Here is a 24,410-nt window from a genome sequence, read left to right as displayed (position 1 = left end):
GTGTTTGGCCACATATTTTATAAATTCATAATAAAGAGATAAAATAACAATAGAAATTCAAAATCTTCTTTCCTTTCCTTTTTTTCTTACATTAATTAGCCTTTTTTTCTTTTTTTTCTGTGTTTTAGCCTTTCATTTAGTACTTGAAATTATTATTAGATATTTATACATAAAATTAAAAAAATAAAAAAATAAAAAAATAAAAAAAGGAAAAGGAGCATCAATCATGAATGGGAAGGCTTCTGTCTCAAAGGAACTCAGTGCCAAGCATACCAAGGTTTGCTTCTTCTTCCTCAATGTCTTTTCCATGGATTTCTTTCTCTCCTTTATTTCTTTTATGGATAAATTGTTTTCTAAATGTTACTCTAACATATATATATTTTAAAATGATACATTTTGATATTTTCTTCTAGTTGCTAAATTGCAACTTTTCTTTACACATATTAATAAAATTAAACTTATTTTTAAAAAATCATTTATGAAAAGATATTAAAGAACTTGCAAGGGAAAAGGGAGCAATTATCCCTCATTGCTCCTCTCTACATTCATCTCTTATGTAAAAGAAGACAATAAGACAAATGAAGAGGAAAAATAAAAAATAAATTTGTCTATTTTTTTTTAGTTTGCTTTTTCCTTTTTTATTTTTTTAAATATAATTCATTAATGACAATATTAATTATTACAAATACTCATATAGATTAGACATAGAACTCTACTATTAGTAGCTAACAGAGTTTGCTTATCTTTTAACAAACCAAAAGAATTCATATTCTTTTGAACAATACAACTAAAATTAAAAAAATATATATATAATATTCAATCTTCCTACTTGGATTTATTCTCGACAAAAGATATAAATTTTCATAGCAACCCCTAGCTCATTAAGTGATTTGGACGACAAAATAATAATTCTTCTGGATATTCTATACCTGGATTGTTTTTCCAAGAATTTGCAACATATGACTAACACAGATGAGTTTATGCCACTATACCTTTATAGCATCAATGGAAGATTATACCAGACTATCAGGCTCCATTAATTGAAAATTCATACCTATAAATTAGGATTTAAAGTCTTCAACCAAATAAAATCAAATATCATATTATTTTAATTAGTAATAAACCATCATAATGAAGGGACTACTCTCACAAAGAAGGGAGAAAAAACTCCAAATATGGAGACAAAATAACAATAACAAAACCAAAAAAGAACAAATCTGTTATAGAAAAAAAATAGATCTGAATTTATTAGAGTGAATAAAAGATTAAAAGCAAAAAAGAAAGAAGCGAAAAGGAGAATAGAAGGTGAGAGGTAGGGCTACTGCTGATAAATAGCGGCAGCTACAAAACAAAACTAGGGTTAAAAGGCTAAAGAGAAAGGAGAGTAGGAATTTCCTTTTTTTTTGATTAGTGAGTTGGGAAGAATATGCAAAAATAATAAAAGTATAATAAAATACATGTATGCTATTTCAAAATTAAAATTATTTTTTCTACAGTAGTGACAAAAAAAAAAATGAATTCTATACTAATACTCTCTCCGTTCCAAAAAGATAGTCCATATTTTTTTTTTTTTAGCTTCTCCCAAAATATAGTCCATTTTTCTTTTTTACATTATAGTTAATTCTTGGATTTTCTACTATACTCTTATTAAATTACCTCATTTTCAATAACCCTCATTAATTATTAATTATCATTTTAATACTCATGTGTTATTTAATATGAGCATAATAGAAAAGTTATATAAATAAAATAGCCTTTTAACCATATTTTTTAATCTGTGTGAAATAAAAAATAGACTATCTTTTTAGATCAGAGGAAATATATAATTAGAAAAGAGGCTCCTAAATTTATTTACTCCATGTGATGGTTGTAATATTTTTATCCTACAATTTTTTTTTTTTTTTTTTTTTTTTGATCTTTAATGATTTCTTGCTTTATACCGTTGTGTGCAGATTTTGGAGGGCCTTCTTAAGTTAGCAGAGAATAAAGAATGTGCTGATTGTAAGAGCAAGTACTATCTCATAAACCTTCATTTATGATGTTTTAGTAAGAATAATGTTTTTAGTGTAAATTACTTTTTAAACCTGAAACTTGATCCTAATTACTACTTAATCCTTATATTTTGAGTAAATAATTGAAAGAGACCTATAAAATTATAAATTTTGATAACTTTCATGCTAAATAGTAATTTACCTGTGTTTTTATTTTCTTTATTTTTTAAGTTTTTTCTTCTTATTATTATTTTTTAGGGCACCACGATGGGCGAGTATAAACCTTGGAATATTTATATGCTTGCAATGTTCAGGAATTCATCGACGTCTTGGAGTGCATATTTCACAGGTTTAATGTTTGTTTATTCTCAAATTCTCCTCTATCTCATAATATTTTCTTACCAAACCACGACAGCAAATTTCATCCGTCTTAAAATATAAGTCTTTTTAAATATTTTAACGAATAATAAATGATATTTTTTAATATTACTTTTATTTATATTAAATAAAATAATTGCTCTTAATTTTAAAATGGAGTACTTTATTACAACATTGATAAGATATATTTTCGAGAAGTGAGGTAAGATAACAAAAATATCTTCTCGCTCAACTAAAAATCTCGAATTCGAATTTTGATTTTAGAGTCTCTTTAATCTCTAGAGAAAGAGAGCTTTTTGTCTCTCTCCGTGGTTATGTCCGGAACAATTATAATTCTTTTTTTTTTTTTTTATTGCAAATAGGTAAGATCTACTACTTTAGACACTTGGTTGCCAGAGCAAGTTGCCTGTATGCAGTGTAAGGATATTTTGCTATTACTTTCATATGATATTTTATATAATAAAATGTAATACTATATAATACAATTAAGACAAAGATTTACCTACAACCGGTGTAAGTATCTATCTATCAACAAAACCAATCACAAACAATATTTTGGTTCAAACAAATGTATTTCTAACCAAACATTAAGAGAAAAAAAAACACAGTATCTTTTTTTTTTTTTTTTTTTTTTAAATATTGGCTAATGCATTTTTAATATAAATATATTTAATTATATTACATTAAAGGAATTGTGAGATTTTATTAATCTTCATTTTTTTTTTTTCTGTTCTTGGAATAGCTATGGGCAATGAGAAGTCTAATCAATATTGGGAAGCAAGATTGCCACCAGAGTATAATAGAAGTGAAATTGAGAAATTTATCCCTGCCAAGTATATATATATATATATATATAATGTGGTTTTTTATGATAAGAAATTATTTTTTTAATTTTTTTTAAAATTTTCATTAATTAGTGATGATTATTTAATTATAGGTATGAAGAGAAAAGATGGGTTTCAAGAAGAGACAAAAGTCACATTCCAAAACAAACAAGAAGCCATTCTCTTGATGAAGGATTTTTTAGTAAATACAATGAACTATATCCTCCTCCAAAAACAAATTCTAGAGGGGTGGGTGAGGTTTATTTATATATATAACTTTTTTTTTTTTTTTTAAATTCTCATAATGACAAATCCTCCTCCTTAATGAGATTTTTTTTTTCTGGATATATGAAAAATAAGTGATAAGTTAAATTCAACGAGATTTTTTTTTTTAAATGGAATTTACAAATTTTTTTTTGGTATCTTTGAAAAGTATTTTAGGTTTTATTTATAAAATCTTACAATTTTTGTTTATAGGTTTCTTTGGATAGGAGAAGTAATGAAAATGGTATAGTTAAACCAAAGGAACAATTGGAGACATACATAAAGAAGGCAGAGAGCGATGGAGATCTCTTCGGTTTGCTTCATGCCCATCAACAACTGGACACCTTCAATGTTATTCCTGCACCATGGGCAATTTTTGATTGTAAGTATATTTTTAATTCACACGTTAGCTGATTAATTTGCTATCTCAAATTTTAAAAGCTAATATAAAAGCTACATCATCAAAATTTATAAATATTAAGAATAGTATTTTGACAAATGCTATATGAAAAGCTATTGATGTGTTTCTTTTCGTGTAGAAAGCTACTTTTTATAGTGTTCGGTAATATAGTATTTGAATTAACTTTTAAAGGTTAAGGTAGCGTTGTATGAAAAGTTAATTCATATAGTGTTTAACTTATAATGTTTCATAAAAAGCTACTCGAATAACTAACAGCTACCAAAAGAGCTAATTTTGCCGAACATACTATATATAAAACACTATAGGAAAGCTGATTTTGCCGAACAGACTCTATATGAAATACTATAGGATAGTGTTTTGACAGGTGCAGAGGAAGCCTCCTGCCTACATTTTTGGGACACTTGGCATATGACATTAGAATCGAGTTTGAGTTGGCTTAGACCAAGAATTATTTCCTCTAGTATATATTAAATGCAATAATTATGTCTATAATTTTTTAGAGGGTAATTTAATTAAATTAATGAACATTTTATTGCAATTTCAGAGAATCAATTACTTTTTTAATCATTATACAATAATCATAAACGGCTTATATTTGTAGACCGAGGAAGTGAGATTCAAACCTTGACACTGAGGAAGTAACATTCACACCTTGATTCACTTAATGATATCTTATTTGCAAACCTTAATTTGATGTATCACTCAGGATTCTATAACAAATCATTGGTGCTTTTACTTTCAGACTCTTATACTAACAATATGTGGTTGCAGGAACAGAGGTGAGCAAGCTTATGGAATTAATATTCAAAGTATATAGCAAAGTTAGAAGAAATCACAAGTTTGTGAACCTTTGTAAATAGGCATGCAATAACCATTCTCTAGATATATGATAGTCCAATACCATGTAATTGATGAATTGGCAATACACTTGTCAAGAAAATATTCTTGTAATATACTCATTCCGTCCCAAAATGTAAGTCCAGGTCTAAAATTTGTAACCCAGTAGAGAGATAAACTTCGTTTAAGTTCTCATTGACTTCTGACAATAATAGCCTAAAATACGTTTGGACCAAGTCTGCAACACTCAGTTCATTCTATAATGTACACAAATGTTCATTGATCAACTATGCATATAAGCATTCGACATTGTGATCCTCCAAACCTTACTACAGTGTCGAATACACACTTCATTACAGTTTCTAACAACCATATAGAACACATTATTCCATATGATAAGAAATCAAAGAAAAAGAATGACTCTTAAAGCTCACCCATTCTACGGTACAGTTATACTCAAAACTTCTTGCTATATACAGGACACCAACATTCTTCATGCAAGAGGCACAACCCACAGTTGTGTAGACATCAATCTGGACACTCCTCATGATTTCCTCCAACTGGGTCCAATCAAAAGATTTCCATGTTGGTGATGTCAATGGCAATTATAAATACACACATGAATTATTAGTTCAACAAAACTTAATATACATCCCTTAAATTTTCACTGATTCTCAAGTTACCATGAATAGTCAAACATGACCTTCATATCCTGAAACATTTGTAGTATTGTAAATTTACCCATCATTTATATGATATCTTCTTGAAGTCTGCTGCAGCAAATGTTGACTCCTGTGTCATCAAATCAATGCTTATATATAACATCCAAACAACAAAGATGTCAATGCCACATCCTAGTACGGTTGAATGTTGTGTTGTACAAGTGCGTGCATATAATCAATGCTTAAGAACATTCATGTGGAAGTGTGCATGGATTAAATTACAGCAATCATGAACATTTTTTCTTCCTTCATATACTTTGTTTATATTTTCGTCCCAGGCCATAATTTGCATTTGTTGGTCTCCACTTCCAATGCTTCCCCAATGTTGAAGAGGACCATTAAAATTTGGAGAGAAATTATCAGGTGGGTAGACAAATGCTTCATACACAATGCAGGTCAAAATTAATTGCAAGTATGTACTTGTCCCACCTAGTATATTTAACGTACCTGCATTCATCCAATATGCAAAATCCTTTATAATTAGAATTTGTTTTTAGGCAAACCTAATCTTGTAAGTCCCTTTTTAATCTTTAGGAGAATGTTTTCTTCTCTTTTTTCCCCTTATTCCCCGCTTAAGTTTATCTGAAGGCCCGAAGTATAAATAAGAAGGGACTCTAAATCTACAACACAATTCCTCCAACACACGCAGAAAAGAGGAAGAGGGGAGAAGGGTGTTTCTCACTCTACCTTTCAGCTTGATCGCTATTTTAGGTATTTGTATACAACAATTGCTTATTTTACGTTATGTTCATGATTGCATTATGGTACTTGGAAGTTGGAAATGCTATAGAGTACATTAAATTTATTTAATTCAATTTTACAAGAGAACCAGAAAATGTGTAAGGCTTGCCAGTCATGCAAAGCCTAATCCAGGGATTTAGGTAGAAGAACAGAGTAGGGAAAAGAAGAAGGAGAGATTTAGGTAGAAGGGAGAGAAAAGATAAGAAAGATACTATTTAATTAATCTTCGATACACTGTTATTCACTTTACAAGTCATTATTTTATTAATTCTGCATGAAGGACACATAAGCTCACTACTTGCCAACTCATATGCCAACTATAAACAACATTTGTCAATTCAGCTAAACAACTAATCAACAGAATGCAAAATTACATTTAAATCCAAAAAACCTCAAATCAATAACAATGAATCCATGTTATTTGAAAATCAGGTCCTGACAAAATACTAAAAGTAGTAGTATGAATTTGCACCATCAACTAGTTTTCTCATTCCACTAATCTGTGTAGTAGCAGGAGCACAGCAGCAGCAGATTCTTTATCATATAGTCATACATGCCTTGAGGCACTACCTAGCAGTATAATATATATAAGATAATAGCAGCAGCAGAACAAACTAGTATTAATTTGTTGATCTAGGCAGATCAACTGAAACAGTTCGTTACACTTTGAAATAAATTTTGTTGTTTCTAGTCTTCCAAAATCTATAAATTCTCAAGAACGTAAAGAACAGGAGGGCCAATCAAGCATAAGCAATATGCAAGCCTAATATTTGACTTTATTGATCTCGGCATATAAACATGAATCTATTCAGAGTTCAGATTCACATGTGATGGTGAAAATGCCAGGCAGGGAAAAGTCTTGGTATTTGAAGTAGGTAGGCAATAACACCAAGAATCAGCGTATAATATCAGTTAAACAAGGTACTAGGGTCATATTCTGATTCCCCTTCTTTTCATGAAATCCTTACATGGCTTATCCATATCTTCAATCAACTGTGTATAAAACCTTATCATGCATCATAATTTCTGATGAGAAACAATAAATCTATCTCGATCCCTAGAAGGTTGACGGGAAATATTTTAGTGGAAAAGTCAAACCTGGAACGAGGAAACACAAGATTTAATCTTTGTTTGTTGATACACATGCATCCAAAACGTCACTGTTATTGCTGGTTGTGTGACATACTTGCAGCAATTAGTCTCTCCTGAAGCTTTGAAACTCGAGTCTGCACAAAGGTAGGAACATGTCAATTAAAACAAAACAAAGAAAGACCTGCCCATAATTATGAGATTAACTTACAAAGAGAACTGGAAATTTGTGAGATCCTAGAAATGGACGATACCTTGAATGATTTGGAGCGCCGAACAGTAGGATCTATCTGCAAACACATTGAATACGACTTCTCAGCGGCATCATATTGTTCCATTTCCATGAAAGCATCACCTTCACACATATATGCCTGCTAAATACGAATTCATTAATATATCTTCTTTACAACAATTTGATACCAATAACTGATATACATACATACACCTGAACACATTCCACTCTGAAGGACTAATCATATTATAGTTTTGAAACGTGCAGCCATGATTTATGCATGTGTCCTCTCCCCTCTCTCCCCATCACACCCGGTACGCCAAAAGAATTGTATGGATTCTGTAGTGATCTTCTCTCTAAAACATAAATGGATAGCAGCAGAGAAAGAGAAGCTCTCCATATATCTGAGAGCAAGAAAGTAGCTTATACCTTTAAAAGAAATTAAGAAAAATCAAACCTCTTGCAACACCACCAAATGAAAGTTATTTTCCATCCTATAATCTGGATTTATAGATTGCAACGGAAGATAACTAATAAGCACTTTGTGAACAATACTTTTCTCCAATTGACCAGTTAAACTTCCCACAAAAAAGGAGCAGAAAAAAATTCTAGGAATGTAGTCACTATGATTGGAAGATCGTTTCTTTCCTAGTTTAGGAGGAGGATACTTGGCCCTCTGAGTATAATCTCCACTCTTTTTCATTGTTATTACCAAACACATATACTAGTAACAGTGACAGTAAGTCTGACAAATCCCAGAGATATTTAGTTCTACAAACAGTTTCATACATCTAAAATTTGAAAAAACAACTGAGCTCACCTCAAGATATTGAGGAGACAGATTCAAAGCTTCCTGCGCATCTTCAAGAGCCCCTGTATAGTTTCCCATTGCCAATCTCACGAGAGACCTGACAAACAAAAAAATCCAAAGAAAAGTAAAGCCCAGTACATAAATTGTTTCCTGTATAAAGAGATGCACACGCTATATAGACATAATCTAAGCCAAATATTAAAAACCTTTAGAACAAAATTTCAGCTCTAAACATAAAGAAGCACACAAAAAAAACCTGCATTTATATGTAGTATGGAGGCCACTGAATGGTTTATGATTTATAGCCTGCATCATTATAAATTATTGCCAATGCCATCCCATAAGTCAATTTTGAATAATTCTTTCTGTTAAAAAAAAAAAAAAAAAAAAAAAAAAGCTAAAATTGAAATTAACCTGTGAAAGTAAGAGTTCAGCCTGGTAGAAATTGCCCTGATCAATTTCAGCCTGGGCTTTGTTTCTTAAAGCAAGCGCATCTAAAGCCTTGCGGATTGCGGCATCATCTTGGCCAACCGTAACGCGAGCGGCTGAAGTAGCAGTGGAGCAATGTCCGACAATTATCCCTTGAGGAAGACGCACTACGTTGGGACCCGCACCGCATCGGCCCAGGCAGCCGCATGAGTTAACAGAGATGTTGGGAGGGGAGATATCTTTAATTACTTGTAACGTCTGTACGGAACCTTGCCTACGGCAACTTCGGTTTGTACACACCCTAATTTCTTCCGTAGAACCGGAGGCAGCTTCAAGTTTCCATTTTTTCTTGGTTGATGATAAAGAAGATGACAATGGAAACCAAACCACATACTGGTAACTACTTACCGCCATTTCTCCGTTTGTCTTAGTTCTAGAGTTTGCAAATCAAAATCAACAGCTTTTAACTGCATTCGGGTCGGGTTAACCCGAATCAAAACCGACCCAACTTTAAACACGCGTAATCAATGCGGTGTTTACATATACTCGGGTAGGGTTTAAATTTGGTTGTTCGGAAAAGAAAGGAAGAACAAAGGCAATGGCTTTCTGGGGAACGGAAGTGAAACCGGGAAAGCCATTTACACAGTCACCTGATAACGATGGAAGAGGAAGACTCCATATATCGCAGGCAACGTTAGGTAGTGGTAAAGTAGGATCAAAGAGTGTGACGGTTCAGTGTAATGTAGGAAATAGGAGTCCTGTTTTCCTTTGCTCTTTGTTTCCCCAAAGACAAGAATCATGTCAATTGAATTTAGAATTCGACGAGCCTCAGGAAGTTGTTTTTTCAGTCATTGGTCCCCGAAGTGTTCATCTCACTGGTTACTATCTACCCAGAACTGCCCACTACAGCCACAACGACGAGTCGTATCCTTTTTTTTTTTTTTTTTTTTTTAAATTTATTCATTGCTTGTGTGTACATAGTTTTGTTTCTCCTTTACAGCAACTAGTGAATCCTTTGGGGAAGATATTGCTAATACAGAGACAGAAAGATCTGATGATGTTAGTGATGAAGATGAAGATGAATATGAAGATAGTTTTATTGATGATGGTGATACAGAGTTTACCACACATTCTCCTGTTTCTAGTGATGGAGGTAAAGTTTTAAACTTTACATCTGGATGATTATTTTTCTGTTCTTGATTTTTGAAATTGATTCATTTCCTATGTCAAACAATGATATTTCTTTAATTAAGTGATGATAAGTTGAGAAACAGATAGAATTCAACTGCTCCAGTGGCTTTAATTCTGTTCTCTCTGCAAATATTTTCGGTTAAGTTTGAATTTAGTATTGGGTAGCAATTTTTTGAATGTACCCATTCTTTCTTATTTATCCTTACATAACAAGTGATATTGAATTAAATTGTGCTCATAGAGTCCTTAACCTTATCAGTAAATTATTCTATGCTGCTCTTGTTCAGTTGTTACGGATCAGCATTTGTTGAATGCTAGATGCTTAAGAGTGAGAATGAGATCATCTTTCTTTTACCTAGAAGAATGATTTTGTCCACATTTTTTATGACTGGCTCAGAAATTTTATTCTGATGTTTTCGATGCATAATTCTTGGTCATCTATGTCATCAGTGTTTGAGGAGATGTCACATAGAAGGAAACCTAAGAATGAGAAGTTCGGCCGTAGACGACTTAGGAAGAAGTACCAACAGGGTCAGTCTGATGAGGAGTGCCCTTATCAGCAAAATGCTATTGTCAACGGTGGCACTTGTATGCCAAGGCTGGATGAAGATGAAGAGGAGATTCTCCTTTCTCCCTTCTATAGATCTTCTGCAAGGTGTATATCAGAAGCAGAAGAAAATGCCAAGAAAGAAACAGGTGAGACAATTAATAAGGAGGTTGAAGACGAGGCAGAACGAAAAGCAGATGCTGTTGTAGATAGTGAGCTGAAAAGGTGCAGTATGACTAAAAGTTGGTGCAATAACTTTATGCTGTTCACAAATTTTATTAATTATAATATGGTCTACGGTTCATTTTGTAAATAAAAATCTATTGAGGGTCATGCAAAGTTTGGAAATGATAGTTAATCATTCTGAATCTATCCACTTGTGTTGATAGCAATCTAAAAGCATTGGGGAAAGGATAGTGTAGTATGTAGTTATTTAAAATATCAACCGAATTTGTTAGGAACTTTTATCAATGTGCTAGAAAGGACCGTGCAACAAGGAAAGCATTATATTGTGATTTTCATTGTAAAATGCTCTTAATGAAGTTTTTCTCTGCATGTTAGCTGGCATGCGCTTGAGTTGTATACTTGCTCTTAACTGCGTTTGCACTTGAATTCACTTCTGCAGCCAGCCTGATCAACATGGATCTATTGTATCTTCTGCTCAAATAGGCTTGGAGAATGGTGGTGTAAAGCCAAAGAAGAAAAAGAAAAAGCAAATCAAAGAGGAGGAACAGGTTAAAGCTGGAATTGAAGATGATTTTTTCTCTGGCACAGGTCTTAAATGGGACAAGGCCAAGCCAAGTGAGACAACAGCTAATAAATCAAATCAAGATACGACTGTAATATGTGAAGATAAAAAGAGGACTGAAAATTATAAGTGAGTTTTTCTCATCTGATCAACACTTTAAGATCAATAGGTTGGATGAAACCTTAACTATGTATTTACTTGAAGTGGTTGATTTACTCGTGCAGCCAGCCTGATCAACATGAGTCTCTCCTACCTTCTGCTCAAGTAAGCTCAGAGGATGGTGTAAAGCCAAAGAAGAAAAGGAAAAAGCAATCCAAAGTGGAGGAACAGGTTAAGGCTGAAAGTGAAGATTATTTCTTTGGCACTGTTCTTAAACGGGAAGTGAAGCAAAGTGAGACAAACGCTGGTCAACCAAATCAAGAAAGCGAGACAAAAGCGGACCAATCAAATCAAGGTATAACTGTAATAGATGAAGATAACAACAGGACTGAAAGTGATAAGTGAGTCTCTCTCATCTTATTAACACTTTAAGGCCAATAGGTTGGATGAATCTTAACTATGTATTTACTTGAAGTGGTTGATTTACGTGTGCAGCCAGCCTGATCAACATGAGCCTCTCCTAACTTCTGCTCAATTAGGCTCAGAGAATGGTATAAAGCCAAAGAAGAAAAGGAAAAAGCAATCCAAAGTGGAGGAACAGTTTAAAGCTGAAAGTGAATATGATTCTTCCTTTGGCACAGTTCTTAAATGGGATAAAGCAAAGCAAACCGAGACAATAGCTGACCGATTGAACCAAGATAGGACTGTAATAGATGAAGATAACAAGACGACTGGAAGTGATAAGTGAGTTTTTCTCTACTTATTAACACCTTAGGACCCATAGGTAGGATGAAATCTTAACTACTTATGTAGTTGAAGTGGTTGATTTGCTTGTGCAGCCGGCCTGATCAACATGAGTTTGTCCTATCTTCTGCTCAACTAGGCTCAGAGAATGGTATAAAGCCAAAGAAGAAAAAGAAAAAGCAAAAGCAAACCAAAGAGGAGCAAAAGGTTAAAGCTCGAAGTGAAGATGAAGTTTATTTTGGCACAGGTCTTAAATGGGATAAAGCCAAGCAAAGTGAGACAAAAGCTGACCAATCAAATCAAGATATGACTGCCATGGATGAAGATAGCAAGAGGGCTGAAAATGATAAGTGAGTTCTTCTTGTCTTATCAACCCTTTAATACCACTAGGTTGGAAGAAATCTTAACTATTTATGCACTTAAAGTGGGTGATTTACTTGTGCAGCCAGCCTGATCAACATGAGTCTGTCCTCATGGATTTAATTGTTGTCCTTAATGACATAGAATTTGCTGTGTGATATGTACAGGGTTGTTGACAATATTGCTGACCAATCTGCTAATGCAAATCATTCTCAAAAGAAAAAGAAGAAGAAAAAGATTAGAACTCAGGAGAATGGGGAGGCTTTGGATATGGAAGGATCAAAGGAAAGATCTTTTATGGAGGTTGAAGACAATGATGCTGATGAAAATTCATCTTGGCTTGGGACATATGGATTAGTCATGGAGAAGCTGGAAACAGGGAAACAAAATGGAAAAATTGCTGGTCCTGGGGAAAAGGTAGCTTTCTTCTAATTTCTTTTCTTCAATATAGCAGTCAAAAATAGCTTTAGGACTGAAGTACTACAAAAAAAAAAAAAAAAAAAAAGTACCTTCCATAAATAATTAATTGTTACAATGAATTTTAGAGAAAATTCATATTATGTTTTTGGTATATGAAGTTACCTTTTCTGACAGTTCTGTTAATTTCTAGGTTTTGAAACAACAATTACCCTTTAGCATTCATATCAAACTTAGCATTACGTATTTTACTTTTGTTCATTGATGTGTGTGCGAATACATCCCTGGTTAAATAATTTTCTGGATCTGTATGCTTGTCATAGTGATGCATAACTAATTGCCTAACTTGGTATTGTATCAATTCATCAAATTATCCAGTTGGCTATCAGTTCATCAAACATGTAAAAATTTTAGTAAAATGCTGATGGAGTTCCATTAAAGCTTTTCCTCTCATAAGATGAAATCTATTTATTTTTGTTTTTATTTTTTCATGTTTTATGTTGCAGGCAAAGGAGGTGTCTTAAATTCCTGGGAATATCTGGTGTTGATGGTATTGTCTATAACCCCTTTTCTCTTTCCTTAATCATATTTCCCCAGTGTTTTCACAGATTTGATCTTTAGATTTTTCATGCATGCAAGAATCTCTGTAAATGAGCCACAAAACACACTGTACTTTCCTAGCATTTCTTATAGAGAGTAGCATCAACTCCAGTTCACATTCTTGACATGTTCTGTCAATGTGTCTGATGTAGTTGTGGGAGTCCAAGGGATGGTATATTCAGATTAGCGAAAGGGACGACTTCGATTTTTCCGGCAGAATCAGATATGTCTTGCATTTTTGGCTCTGGTGAACTCAAAATTTCTGAAAGTATCAAAGGTTGAGAATGATTGTCTTTTTGGAATAAAGTGATCTAAGGTGTTTCTTTTTCTTTGTTAACTCCATTAGCCCAACCAATGTAAAAGCTTATGGGGTGTGTGTGTCTATATAGTATGAAAGTAGCAGCAAAATTTTAGAAAACTACTGGAATTGGTTCACCATTTTTATGTAAGGATTTATAGAAAACTATCTAAAAGAAAAAAATTAATTTTGTGCTGCTTGAGATGAACATAGAAACTAAATAAAAAACAAGGTTTTAGGTGCTGGTATCGCATTCCATGTTTTTTTTTTTAAGAATGGATTCGAATATTTTATTAATTTTATTTAAAGAATCATAAAATTATATAAAATGTATGAAATCCATTTGTTTGAGATTCTTGTTTAATGGAAAGGTTTATTCATAAATTGCAGTCTAAATCAATTCAAAATCATGATTTGAAAGATTACTGGTTTGTTGTGGTTTCCAATTATTGGTTTGGTTAATGATTAGAGTTAAAATCGATAAAATCAAATCGAACCATGCTGTATATATATTTTAAATTTTTAACTTTGAAATGATAAATAAATGAATACAAATTTTACTCACCTTAGGTAAATTAATACAATTATTTACGGTAAGTACAAATTAATAGAAATATATTAGCACGCTGTTCATTTATAATTTGGTTGGGTTTGATGACTTTGTAATATAATATCTATAGATAAAATAAAAAAAAGTAAATGAGTTATGTTCATACTTTCTATAGCCAAACCAAAAATAGCAACAGATTTTTAGAAACGGATTAATCCATTAAGTTGCAACGGATTAAAAACGTATTTGCACTCAAAATCCTTTTTTGAATTTAGAAACGGATTAGCAACAGATTTGTTAGAAATGGAATATTACGTTGCCAAAGTTTGCCGGAAAAATGAGGCGGGTAATTTAGAATTGGAGTAGGAACGTATTAGAAACGAAAAATCCGTTTCTAAATTTACAGAAAGTCTTGAAACGGATCGGAAATGGATTATTAGAAACAGAGTATCAAATCCGTTCTCAAATTATATTTTTAAATATGTATTTTTATTCTATCTTATAGAAAACAAAAAAGAATATTTAATCAAAATATTATTTTGAAGCAAAATATTATTTTATTCTATCTTATAGAATATATATATATATATATATATATATATATATATATATATATATATATATATATATATATATAAAATTTTGAAGCAAAAAATAATTTTAAAAAGTTGAGTTGGCACTATGTGTTTTTATTATTTCATGTTTTAGAAATTTTCTAATTTTTAATACATTTTGTTAAACATTTTTATAAATTTTTTAATTTTTATTATAATTTAATTGAATTAATTATAAAATCTTTTCTATTATTTATTATTAATTGGATTAAAATTTTTTTTATTATCTATTATTATATGGATGCCCTACAGTACACTGCTTCAAATGACGCTTACGTTTATAGCCTCAGTTACGTTTCAGTCCCAAAAACCGCTTTTGCCCTTCTAAATTTTTGATAATTCCAATCAAACGCCCTCAGCATACATAGTACAAAAGTTTCTAATACTGACAACGACGGCCCACCATTTGATTAAACAAAGCCCGATACATTTGTGCGATTCGCGCCGTGTATCGGTGCTCTTCTTTATTATTATTTAATTTCATTAAATACTGGAAAGACAAGGTCAAATTAAAAATTGAAAAAACTGAAAGAAGAAAGTTTTTAGGACTCCTTTTACTTGGGAAGAAAGAATGAAGAGTGGCAGAGTTACAGAGCGCCAATGAAAGCTATAAGATACTCTTCGCCTCTGCGATTTCTACTTTTTTTTTTTTTTTTTTTTTTTTTTTTTTTTTTTTATAATCAAAGTCTGTTATTAAGAAACAACTAAAGAAAAATACTAATTCCTGAATCTCATCTTCTCTTCAATGGCATTGGGCGTTGAAGAAGAAGAAGACTACTCTGTTAGAACAAGAAACTACAAAATAAATAGAAGAATAAAGTTTTCTATTGATGACAAGGTTGAGGTAATGCCATTGTTATGGCTTTCTTTATTATAATTTATTGGGGTTTTCTTTTTTTGAGGGATTTCTCCCTTACTTTCTTTTTATTTTCTTTCCTTTTTTTGTTTATTCAATTTGAGGGTTTCAAAGATAATTATCAAGTTGATTAGAGCTGCATTGTGATTTTATTTGTTAACCTCATTATTATTGGCTATATATTGCTCCTCTATGCTCTATTTGGTTTGCATGCAAGGGTTTATTAGAGGTTGTCTGATTTCTAAAATGGTAACAAAGAAAAATGTCCTTTATACAATGTTAGTTGGTTCTTTTAATCAGCCATTAACTGAAAATTAATCATGATCAGTAAGGCTGTCTTTTTTATTTGAATATCAGGTTTTGATTAAGGTTTTCTTTTCTTTTCTTTTTTCTTTTTTTACTGATTCATTAGTTGTTTAACAAAGTCATAATTTGTTAGTTGGCTATCCGTTAAATTGGAATAAGGGTTTTGTTTGCTTACCATTTTTCAAAGCGTTAAAAATATTAATTTCGTAGGTAAGGAGTGAGGAAGATGGTTTTCAGGGCTCATGGCACCTGGGAACAGTTGATGGATGTAAGAATTGTGACAAGGGTGTGATTTATGATGTCAAATACGATCATATACTTGTTGATGATGGGTCTGACCATCTCGTTGATAAGGTGTTTGTTCCAAACCATGTGGATGAGAACAGTTGCTCCACCTCAATGGTTAATTATCGTGGACACATTAGGCCATTACCGCCTCTGCTTAACGTTCAAAAATGGAACCTCCCTAATGGAATGTGTGTGGATGTCTTGCACAATGAAGGCTGGTGGGAAGGTGTGGTTTTTGATCATGAAGATGGTTCAGAGGATAGGAAGATCTTTTTCCCTGATTTGGGTGATGAACTAGTCTCGCACATTGGTTATATAAGGATTACTCAGGATTGGAATGATGTTACTGGGACTTGGCAGAATCGTGGGACATGGCTGTTTTTGGAGTTGATCGAGGAATTGGAGCAAGAATGTTATGTTCCTGTTTCCACAAAGCAACTCTGGTATGATTTGCGAGAGAAAAAGGATTTTCAGAAACTTGTTGATTGGACTTCCAAAGACAAAGATACATGGAGAAATTTGGTGTCAGATGCAATTAATGATAATTTTAAAGTTTTTATGAAGCATTTGTTTGAGGAAGTAGGCTTTACGGAGGGTGCGCAGGGGGTGTTGGAGTGTGCAAAACCTTTTAATGATGCGAATACATATCCTGAAGCAGTTTGGGGTCAAAATCATGCTGTGTCAGTTGGAGACATGTCAAATAGCAATATGTTTTATCCCAAATATTCTAATGCCAATTCCATTCAACAACTATATAATGAGAAGCAATTAGCATCTCTTTCATTGAACAATGGGTCAAATATGCATCTATTGACTAAATCAAAAGTATCATGCCCTGAAAAAAGAGTGTGCATGTTGCCTCAGGTCTTGCCTTCTAACCAGGATGGAATTTCGGTTACTATTTCTACGAACAATGAGAAAGGTTTCTCTAGTTCCAATGCCGATAAGATTACTGAAAAGTACTCGAGTTCAATGTGCATCAGATCCAATTGGTTATCTGCTGTCCCACAACTGGTTCCGGGGGCTGAGTTTTGTCCAGATTCTGTCATCAAATATGCACTTGGTAAAAGAATGCCTCAAAGCTCTATAGTTGATGTTAGGAAGCATCTCTTACATCTGAATTGGAGAATAGAGTACTCGAGACAAAGTGGTGTTATTAAACTTCGCTACATCTCACCTGATGGGGTCTGCTACTATTCTCTTCGTCAGGTCTGTATTTGTCTAAGTAAATCTCATGCTGATACTCTTCCTTCAATGTCCCAAAATGAGGATACAATTCTGTTCAATTCACCTTCTTCAACTGCCCAAGATGAGGGTACAAGTTTTTTCAGTTTACCTGGTAATTCATCATGTCTTCTTATTGAGCAGTCGCCGCAGAATCAGGACTCTCTGGTCTCTTCTCAATCCGATTTTGTTGTTATTGAACCCAAATATTGCCCTGAAGCAGCTGTGCAGTGGTTTAAACATGGATTTGGGAAGAGACCTACGAGAAGGGATAGGAAAGAAATGATACTGAGAGCCAAAAGGCATCTCTCAGCTTTGGGATGGCAATTTAGGTATGTATCCCACAATGGAAGGCTTGAGTTGCACTATGAATCACCAAGCGGAAAATTGTTTAATTCACTTCGAATGGCCTGCAAATATTCTATGAATGGAGGAGCTTCCCCTACATTTACACAACTAGAAAGGAAAACTGTCAGCAAGGTAGTTAAGGCACAGGCAGCCACAGAGAAAATATCTTCTGCCTTGAGAAAAATGGGGTCGCAGAAGCTTGAAAATTTTTCTAGTGATTTTTCATGTATATCGAGGTTAAGGAAAACTATGGTGCCTCAAAAATTAAAACTTGGAGGGACTAGACAATTCCAAAAGAAAAGAAAGGAAGGATTACATCTTTCTTTTTTCTCACATCAACAAGAAGCCAATTCAGATGGTCAAAGGTTCCACCCTAAGATGAGAAAAGGAACAAAATCCAGAGGTTTATTCAAATTAAGAAGTAATAAAAATGGTAGTCAGACTAACTGTGTTCTTCGATCACACAAAAGAGTGCAGCAGGTAGTGGTTTCTACTCCCTCACATTTGAAGCCTCGAACCGTCCTTTCTTGGTTGATAGATAATAATGTTGTGCTGCCGAGGGCTAGAGTACATTACTGTAGCATAAAGGGTAGGCGTCCAATTGCAGAAGGGCGTATAACTCGTGATGGGATCAAGTGTAATTGTTGTGGGAAGGTGTACACTCTAAGCAACTTTGAACTACATGTTACTGGTAAATACAGCAGACCAACTTCCAGCATCTTTTTGGAAGATGGAAGGTCTCTGTTAGATTGTCAGATGCAAATAATACATGATGAGATGAGGAATTTTGCAGCAGAGTCACCTGAAATGTTGAAGGGCTCTTCTCATCAAGGTGAAAATGATCACATATGTTCTGTTTGTCACTATGGTGGTGAACTAATTTTGTGTGATCAGTGTCCTTCCTCGTTCCACAAAACTTGCCTCCGCATGGAGGTAAGTTACTTAGTTGTTTTCATTTTACTACTTGCCCAAAATTTCTACAAGTTTCCTATTCTCTTTCTCTTCTCTTTGTAATTGTTCATAGTATATTATTAAAGATATCTGACTAATTTTCTTTTCCATTTTGTTATTCCTTTTGGGATTTCCATAGGACATTCCAGATGGAGATTGGTTCTGTCCATCATGCTGTTGTAAAATTTGTGGCCAAAACAAACTAGAAAGAGACACTCCGCTTTGTGTGGATGATAATTATATTCTTACTTGTACTCAATGCGAGCGAAAATGTTTGTCAACTTCATGTTTTAGCTTAGTTTCATAACTCAATTTATTCTGCTGACATGTTTGAAATATCTCATATGTGCCCTTGTCTATTTGTTGTAGATCACGTTGGATGCCTAAGGATTAAAGGAGAAGATAGCTTCAAATGTTTTCCCAAAGAAAATTGGTTTTGTTGCACAAAGTGTAGAGTGGTACCAAAAATCTCCCTCTTTTGATATATTTCTCTTTGTTTGCGAACAATTCTTATTCTAATTGATTTTTGATTATAGAACAGAAAGCTTTTCACCTGCCCTCCAATTAAAGTATTATACTATGATTTGAATCACTTGCCTTATTAATGATCCTTTTGGGAAACTCATATTGACATCTTGTGAATTATTCCATTTAGTATTTTTCAAAATGTTCCAAAATTGTTTACGAGTGCAAATCTTAGAGACAATACCAATTATATTGAGATAGTGTCCATTTCATCGCCTAAAATTTAGCAAGGGAGATGTTTTGCACATGCTTCTGTTGATACTATTATTGGCAAAGATGAAAATTCCAGTGTTCTATGTATCCTTTCAACAATGATATGATTGGGGATGTTTAGTCTATGTAGTTTGACCCAGATAGAGTAAGTGCTTATCAGGCTCCAAGTCATCAACTGTACTAGTCTTTTTACTCTACCATTTCTATGGTTGTCGCAGTTTCACTAAAAGGAAGCTATTGATAGACAATGTTTGCTCTTTCTAGAATGTCTTTCCTCCATTACTGTATACCCATGGCTATTGCCTTTTCAGTGTCTTTGATGGGGTGGAAGCAGTTGTGACACCAAGGACTTATCAATTGGTAAATGGAGAAAACAGAGAAGTAAAAATGAAAAAAAAATTAACTTTAGAGGAGATTTAATGCGCTTCAGCTTTAGGGCTCTATCCATTGGCATAGACAACAAGGAAGCACTTATCCCTAAAGGTTTTGGTGTTTTATAGTTACACTGTCACTATTGCAATTTGCAGTTGCAGGATTCAGTTAAATTTTCGGAACTTTATGATGTTGATAACATGATCAAAGTAAATGAAAAAGTGCTTTCCATGAGGATATGCAAAATTTTGTTATCATATTGTTACTAGTCTGGACAAGTTTTCTTGGTAGCATTTTGTACTTTTTGTGTTATCCATATGAGGGTGATTGGCCAGTATCGATTAGCATGTTAGTCCTTGAGACTATTGAGTAAAAACATTTGCCTAACATGCACATTTAATGTCCTAGCTTGTTACTTGCCCAAAATAATTTGTGCAGAAACTGAGAAACATAAATGCATATTTTTTCTTGACTCTTCCTTAGGATGCCACTTTTACAATGTATTGTTAGTGATTGTGTTTATTGCAGATTTTCCTGGGCCTCCACAAGCTTCTTGGAAAACCACTTCCAGTGGGTTTAAACAACCTTACTTGGACATTGTTAAAACACATCCAATCTGATGGTTTTAAACTTGATTCTCCTGATATTGAGGCCCTGACTGAGAACTACAGCAAGCTCAATATTGCACTCGATGTGATGCATGAGTGCTTTGAGCCCGTCGAAGAACCTCTCACAAAGAGAGATCTTCTTAAAGATGTTATTTTCAGCAAAGAGTAAGAACTTATTTAGCACAAATTATTCTTAAAGCTTTCTCTTTCTGTTAGGAACTTAGTTTTTTTTGTTTATTTTGCTCCATTCGAAGTAACTTAACAAACACACAAAAAAAAAAACAAAAAAGAGAGAGAGAGAGAGAGAGAGAGAAAGAAAGACTAAATAGAAAAAGGTGCAGAGGAGGACTGGCTATTTAGAGCAGAAAATTTTCTTCCCACTTCCAATCTCCCTTTATTTTTCTTTTTGAAGAAAATTATTCCTTTTTTTCCCTCTTTTTATCCTCTCTTTTTTCGACCTTGTGGGTTTTCCCTGTGCATTGTAATTCATATTTCATTATCATTATCTTTTAAATTAGGACGCGTCGTTCCTATTACTGGTGGCAGCTGATAGCCAATTTTCCTTTCTATGTGATGGCTTGGGTGTTGGTGGGTTTGTGTACTCAAAATCTTGATTTAGGCCCATTTTCTGCCACCCCTAAACCTAAGCTGGTCTCAATTTGCTTTGCAGTTGTTCTTATTTGTAATGGGATTTGTTCTGAATAAGCTATTAGTCAATTAATTTTTATTTTGTTGGGATTTTAATATTTGAACATAATATATTGTTGCGTTGCTAACTTTCAACCGTCTCATAACAAAAGCTGGAAAGAGTTGAATTGTGCTGTGTTTATTTTCAAATTATGGATTGGATCTGCGTTTATGTTATATTGATCCTGGCAAGACCCTTTCAAGTTGGGTAGTTTTTATGGCTGCCACACGTCAGCTTTACAAATTCAGTAGGAAAGTCCTATTATGAGGACATTGATTTCCTTAGGAATTGGAAGCAGGAGTTAACTGCAGTTCCTGTTACTTCTATGAAGTTTCAGGTCTTCCACATCGGTATTCAGAGGATTTTAGGAGATCTGAGAAGTTTTAGAAACACCTGAGTTGCTGGGACTTTAACATGTCATTGGCTTTAAGAACCTATAGCTAGTGTGCTGAAATCATTATCCTTCGCTGCACCACTTTTGCAATTATATTTAAATGATACTTCTTTTATGCATTTTGGTCCTTGGGCGACAATGTTGTTGCTTACAGTTTGATTCTTGTTGTTTCAACTTTTCAGGTCAAAACTTAACCGTCTGAACTTTCGAGGATTCTACACAGTACTTCTGCAGAAGGATGATGAATTTATTACTGTGGCTACTGTAAGGTAAGTTTTGTTGTTTCTCTTTCTCTTAAAAATGATAAATTTCATGGGTGCAAAGATCTTTCTTGAGCTTTTTTATGTTTTATGTTAGATAATGGGAACATGAAAATTTTATTTCCTGTTCAAGGGTCTATGGCGAGAAGGTGGCGGAAATACCACTTGTTGGTACTAGATTTCAGTATCGTCGACTTGGAATGTGTCGTATATTAATAGATATTCTGGAAAAGGTAAACATCTGTCCTTATACAAGAGAGTTTGTAGGCTGGGATTTTTTTTTTTTCTTTTTTTGCATTCTTTGTGAGGATCCTTATTTGGCTCAAGTGTTTTACCTCTAACTATATGCAAAATTTCATGGATATGCATCTTACAAAGATTTTATCAAACTATAGTGGCTGAAATTTGTCATCATTTCAGCTAGTAGGAGTAGAATGATTCTGTTGTAGCCAATTGGCACACAGCAGTACAAATTGTTCCTGCAGAGTTAGTTCCAAACTCAAGATTTGGGACAATTGAAGTATTGTTTTGGTTTTGAGGTAGCCAGATCTCAATCAGGTATAGAGTTTAACCTGATGACACACTAAGATAAGTATTATAAAATGGAAATTATGCATATCCTAGGAAGAGGCCTTGTCTTAGGGATAGGGAATGGGTTTTATATGTAAGAATAAACCAAAAATATCCTAGGGATCTATTATGTTGAATTTTCCTTTTCTGGAAAATTCTCACTGTGTCCTTTTCTCTTTTTGTTTCCTCAGAAGCTCATGGAATTAGGAGTTGAGAGGCTCATTTTGCCTGCTGTTCCCAGTGTCTTACCTGCATGGACCGGTTCATTTGGGTTTACAAAAATGACAGACTCAGAGAGATCAAAGTTTTTAGATTACACTTTCTTGGATTTCCAGGATACTATAATGTGTCACAAGCTCTTAATAGAGATTCCCTGTTCTGAATCAAGCACTTCAAGAGGTTTTTTTTGTATGCTCAAGTTGCATTCTTTGGAGTAAATAAATTACTGGTCTTGTCATATTAACTGTCAACGTGTTTCTGTAGTCCATTTTGTAGAAGTCCAACCTGGACACCACAATGATGCTAGTGGAAGTGCTCACACTATTGATCTTGATGGATCTAGGGCCATCTCTGCTGCATTTGAAGCCGATCGAATGAATGGTGGAATTAAAGAACAAGGACAAAAAGAGTATGTGCTTTTTCTCACTTAAGTTATATAGAAATAGAAATTCAACAAAGAAAGAAAAAGAGAAACAAAATTCAACGATTTAAATTATTTTCTCCTATGCAAAAAAATACTAGTAAAACTTTGTGGTTAACTGAGGTATGAAACTAGAAAGAAAGGTGTCACTGAGAAAGTTCTTGTTTGAAAGCTCTTAATGTCCAAATCTTGCATGTAAATGTGATTAATTAACTCTAATGTATTTAGAAAGGGTAGTGGCACTCTGGCTATATTTATTCATGAAACTACTGTAGAAAAGACTTTGATAACTCATGCAAAAATTAGTAACTGCTTAATTTTTAGGCCTGTTTGTTAACGTTTTTTTTTTTCCGACACTTATAGGATGAATTGAGGACTCTAATTTCATTTAATAGCAAGATATGCAGATTTTAAAGCTTGATCTTAGATAGTAATAATATCATAATTTGTTTATAACCAGTATTATTTGTGTCCAGTTAATTTATACTTGACTACCTGATACTTAATTCCTTCAATAAATTGTAGCTTAGACTTCATTGTTATGTCTACATGCTTTTGCATAGACAGTTATATGAATTGCTTGAATATTCTCCAATATAAAGATTGATGAAGCTTGATCGACAATTTTATGTAACATTGTGGTTCTTGTTAAGGGGGGTGGCTCCAGTATAATGGTAAATTATTTTACATGTGACCTGGAGGTCATGAGTTCGAGCTATAGAAACAGACTCTCTGCAAAGGCAGGAGGAATGCTGACTACATCATACCTCCCTATGACCTGCTATTGTAGGATGCTTTGTTTATAGTTCTTGTCGAGTACAAAACAAAGCTCATAACATATTCAGAAGTGAAAGGCTTATTATCCTCCAAATACTAGGCTATATACTGTGATGTTTGAGCACATGAATAACTATACTCATAAATTAGCTTGAATTTTTGTGTGTGTTTGTGAGAGGGAGAGAGAAAGAGATGAATGAAAGATGTAAGAACTTCAGTTATTAGGGGTAATATTTGATTAACTAAACCAAACTAAGATGAATTTCAATTAATTGAAATTTTTTAGAACTTCTAGAATAATAACCGAATTGAATTAAATTAATACGAAACACAAATATAACCGGCGAGGTTCAGTTATAACCAAAATCACTGATTAATTATAATTTTGTACACTATTAGTAAAAATATAATTTTAGTTACATGCGATTAAAAAAGTTATTATAAATAATAATTAATTAATGAAAAAATTATAATTTATATATA

General features: G+C 33.2%; 4 protein-coding genes across 11 annotated transcripts; 3 read left to right on the top strand and 1 right to left on the bottom strand.

Moving 5' to 3' along the window:
- The first annotated feature begins 96 nt into the window (after positions 1-96).
- Positions 97-4,806, top strand: AGD15 (ARF-GAP domain 15). Its single transcript, XM_089725865.1, has 8 exons — positions 97-277; positions 1,953-2,011; positions 2,250-2,340; positions 2,732-2,786; positions 3,112-3,202; positions 3,307-3,442; positions 3,671-3,839; positions 4,650-4,806. Coding segments are annotated over exons 1-8 (654 nt in total). The 5' UTR covers positions 97-226; the 3' UTR covers positions 4,652-4,806.
- Positions 4,807-4,954: 148 nt separating this feature from the next.
- On the bottom strand, positions 4,955-9,153 carry LOC105639636 (tetratricopeptide repeat (TPR)-containing protein). Of its 8 annotated transcripts, XM_089725862.1 has the most exons (7): positions 8,725-9,153; positions 8,567-8,616; positions 8,320-8,407; positions 7,522-7,638; positions 7,277-7,404; positions 5,399-5,507; positions 4,955-5,275 (listed from the first exon to the last, which is right to left on the bottom strand). In XM_089725862.1, the coding sequence occupies exons 1-5, from the start codon at positions 9,151-9,153 to the stop codon at positions 7,342-7,344; spliced, it is 747 nt and encodes a 248-aa protein (XP_089581988.1). In that variant the 3' UTR covers positions 4,955-5,275; positions 5,399-5,507; positions 7,277-7,341. The 8 variants fall into 8 exon arrangements, with proteins under 8 accessions (XP_089581988.1, XP_089581983.1, XP_089581986.1 ...); XM_089725857.1 differs by having other exon boundaries at positions 5,399-7,404; XM_089725860.1 differs by having other exon boundaries at positions 4,955-5,884.
- Positions 9,154-9,337: 184 nt separating this feature from the next.
- Positions 9,338-13,991, top strand: LOC105639654 (uncharacterized). Its single transcript, XM_012223777.4, has 10 exons — positions 9,338-9,663; positions 9,747-9,892; positions 10,381-10,702; positions 11,103-11,354; positions 11,450-11,725; positions 11,820-12,068; positions 12,164-12,418; positions 12,596-12,845; positions 13,352-13,395; positions 13,598-13,991. The coding sequence occupies exons 1-9, from the start codon at positions 9,338-9,340 to the stop codon at positions 13,367-13,369; spliced, it is 2,094 nt and encodes a 697-aa protein (XP_012079167.1). The 3' UTR covers positions 13,370-13,395; positions 13,598-13,991.
- A 1,419-nt stretch (positions 13,992-15,410) lies between these two features.
- Positions 15,411-23,138, top strand: LOC105640764 (PHD finger transcription factor; the record flags this gene model as incomplete). Its single annotated transcript, XM_012225162.4, is given in 9 exon segments — positions 15,411-15,751; positions 16,280-18,862; positions 19,020-19,152; positions 19,250-19,338; positions 20,519-20,763; positions 21,863-21,949; positions 22,074-22,173; positions 22,702-22,909; positions 22,994-23,138. Coding segments are annotated over 9 exon segments (3,689 nt in total), but the record flags the coding sequence as incomplete, so codon positions are not given.
- Between the last annotated feature and the right edge of the window lie 1,272 nt (positions 23,139-24,410).

This window comes from Jatropha curcas, chromosome 9 (genome assembly GCF_041381405.1).
Source record: "Jatropha curcas cultivar XTBG-Jc1 chromosome 9, XTBG_Jcur_1.0, whole genome shotgun sequence".
In the NCBI taxonomy this organism is placed as follows: domain Eukaryota; kingdom Viridiplantae; phylum Streptophyta; class Magnoliopsida; order Malpighiales; family Euphorbiaceae; genus Jatropha; species Jatropha curcas.
Note: the sequence above shows the minus strand (reverse complement) of the source record. Positions and strands in the feature narration are given on the sequence as shown.

Excerpts from the sequence above, each read along its gene's own strand:
- AGD15 (XM_089725865.1), top strand. The coding sequence starts at position 227 with ATGAATGGGAAGGCTTCTGTCTCAAAGGAACTCAGTGCCAAGCATACC. Across the intron at positions 2,012-2,249 it reads TGTGCTGATTGTAAGAGCAA|GGCACCACGATGGGCGAGTA; the intron begins GTACTATCTCAT and ends ATTATTTTTTAG. Across the intron at positions 2,787-3,111 it reads GCAAGTTGCCTGTATGCAGT|CTATGGGCAATGAGAAGTCT; the intron begins GTAAGGATATTT and ends TTCTTGGAATAG.
- LOC105639636 (XM_089725857.1), bottom strand. The coding sequence starts at position 9,153 with ATGGCGGTAAGTAGTTACCAGTATGTGGTTTGGTTTCCATTGTCATCT. Across the intron at positions 8,617-8,724 it reads CTGAACTCTTACTTTCACAG|GCTATAAATCATAAACCATT; the intron begins GTTAATTTCAAT and ends ATAATGATGCAG. Across the intron at positions 8,408-8,566 it reads CATACTACATATAAATGCAG|GTCTCTCGTGAGATTGGCAA; the intron begins GTTTTTTTTGTG and ends TTTGTTTGTCAG.
- LOC105639654 (XM_012223777.4), top strand. The coding sequence starts at position 9,338 with ATGGCTTTCTGGGGAACGGAAGTGAAACCGGGAAAGCCATTTACACAG. Across the intron at positions 11,726-11,819 it reads AACAGGACTGAAAGTGATAA|CCAGCCTGATCAACATGAGC; the intron begins GTGAGTCTCTCT and ends TTACGTGTGCAG. Across the intron at positions 12,069-12,163 it reads AAGACGACTGGAAGTGATAA|CCGGCCTGATCAACATGAGT; the intron begins GTGAGTTTTTCT and ends TTGCTTGTGCAG.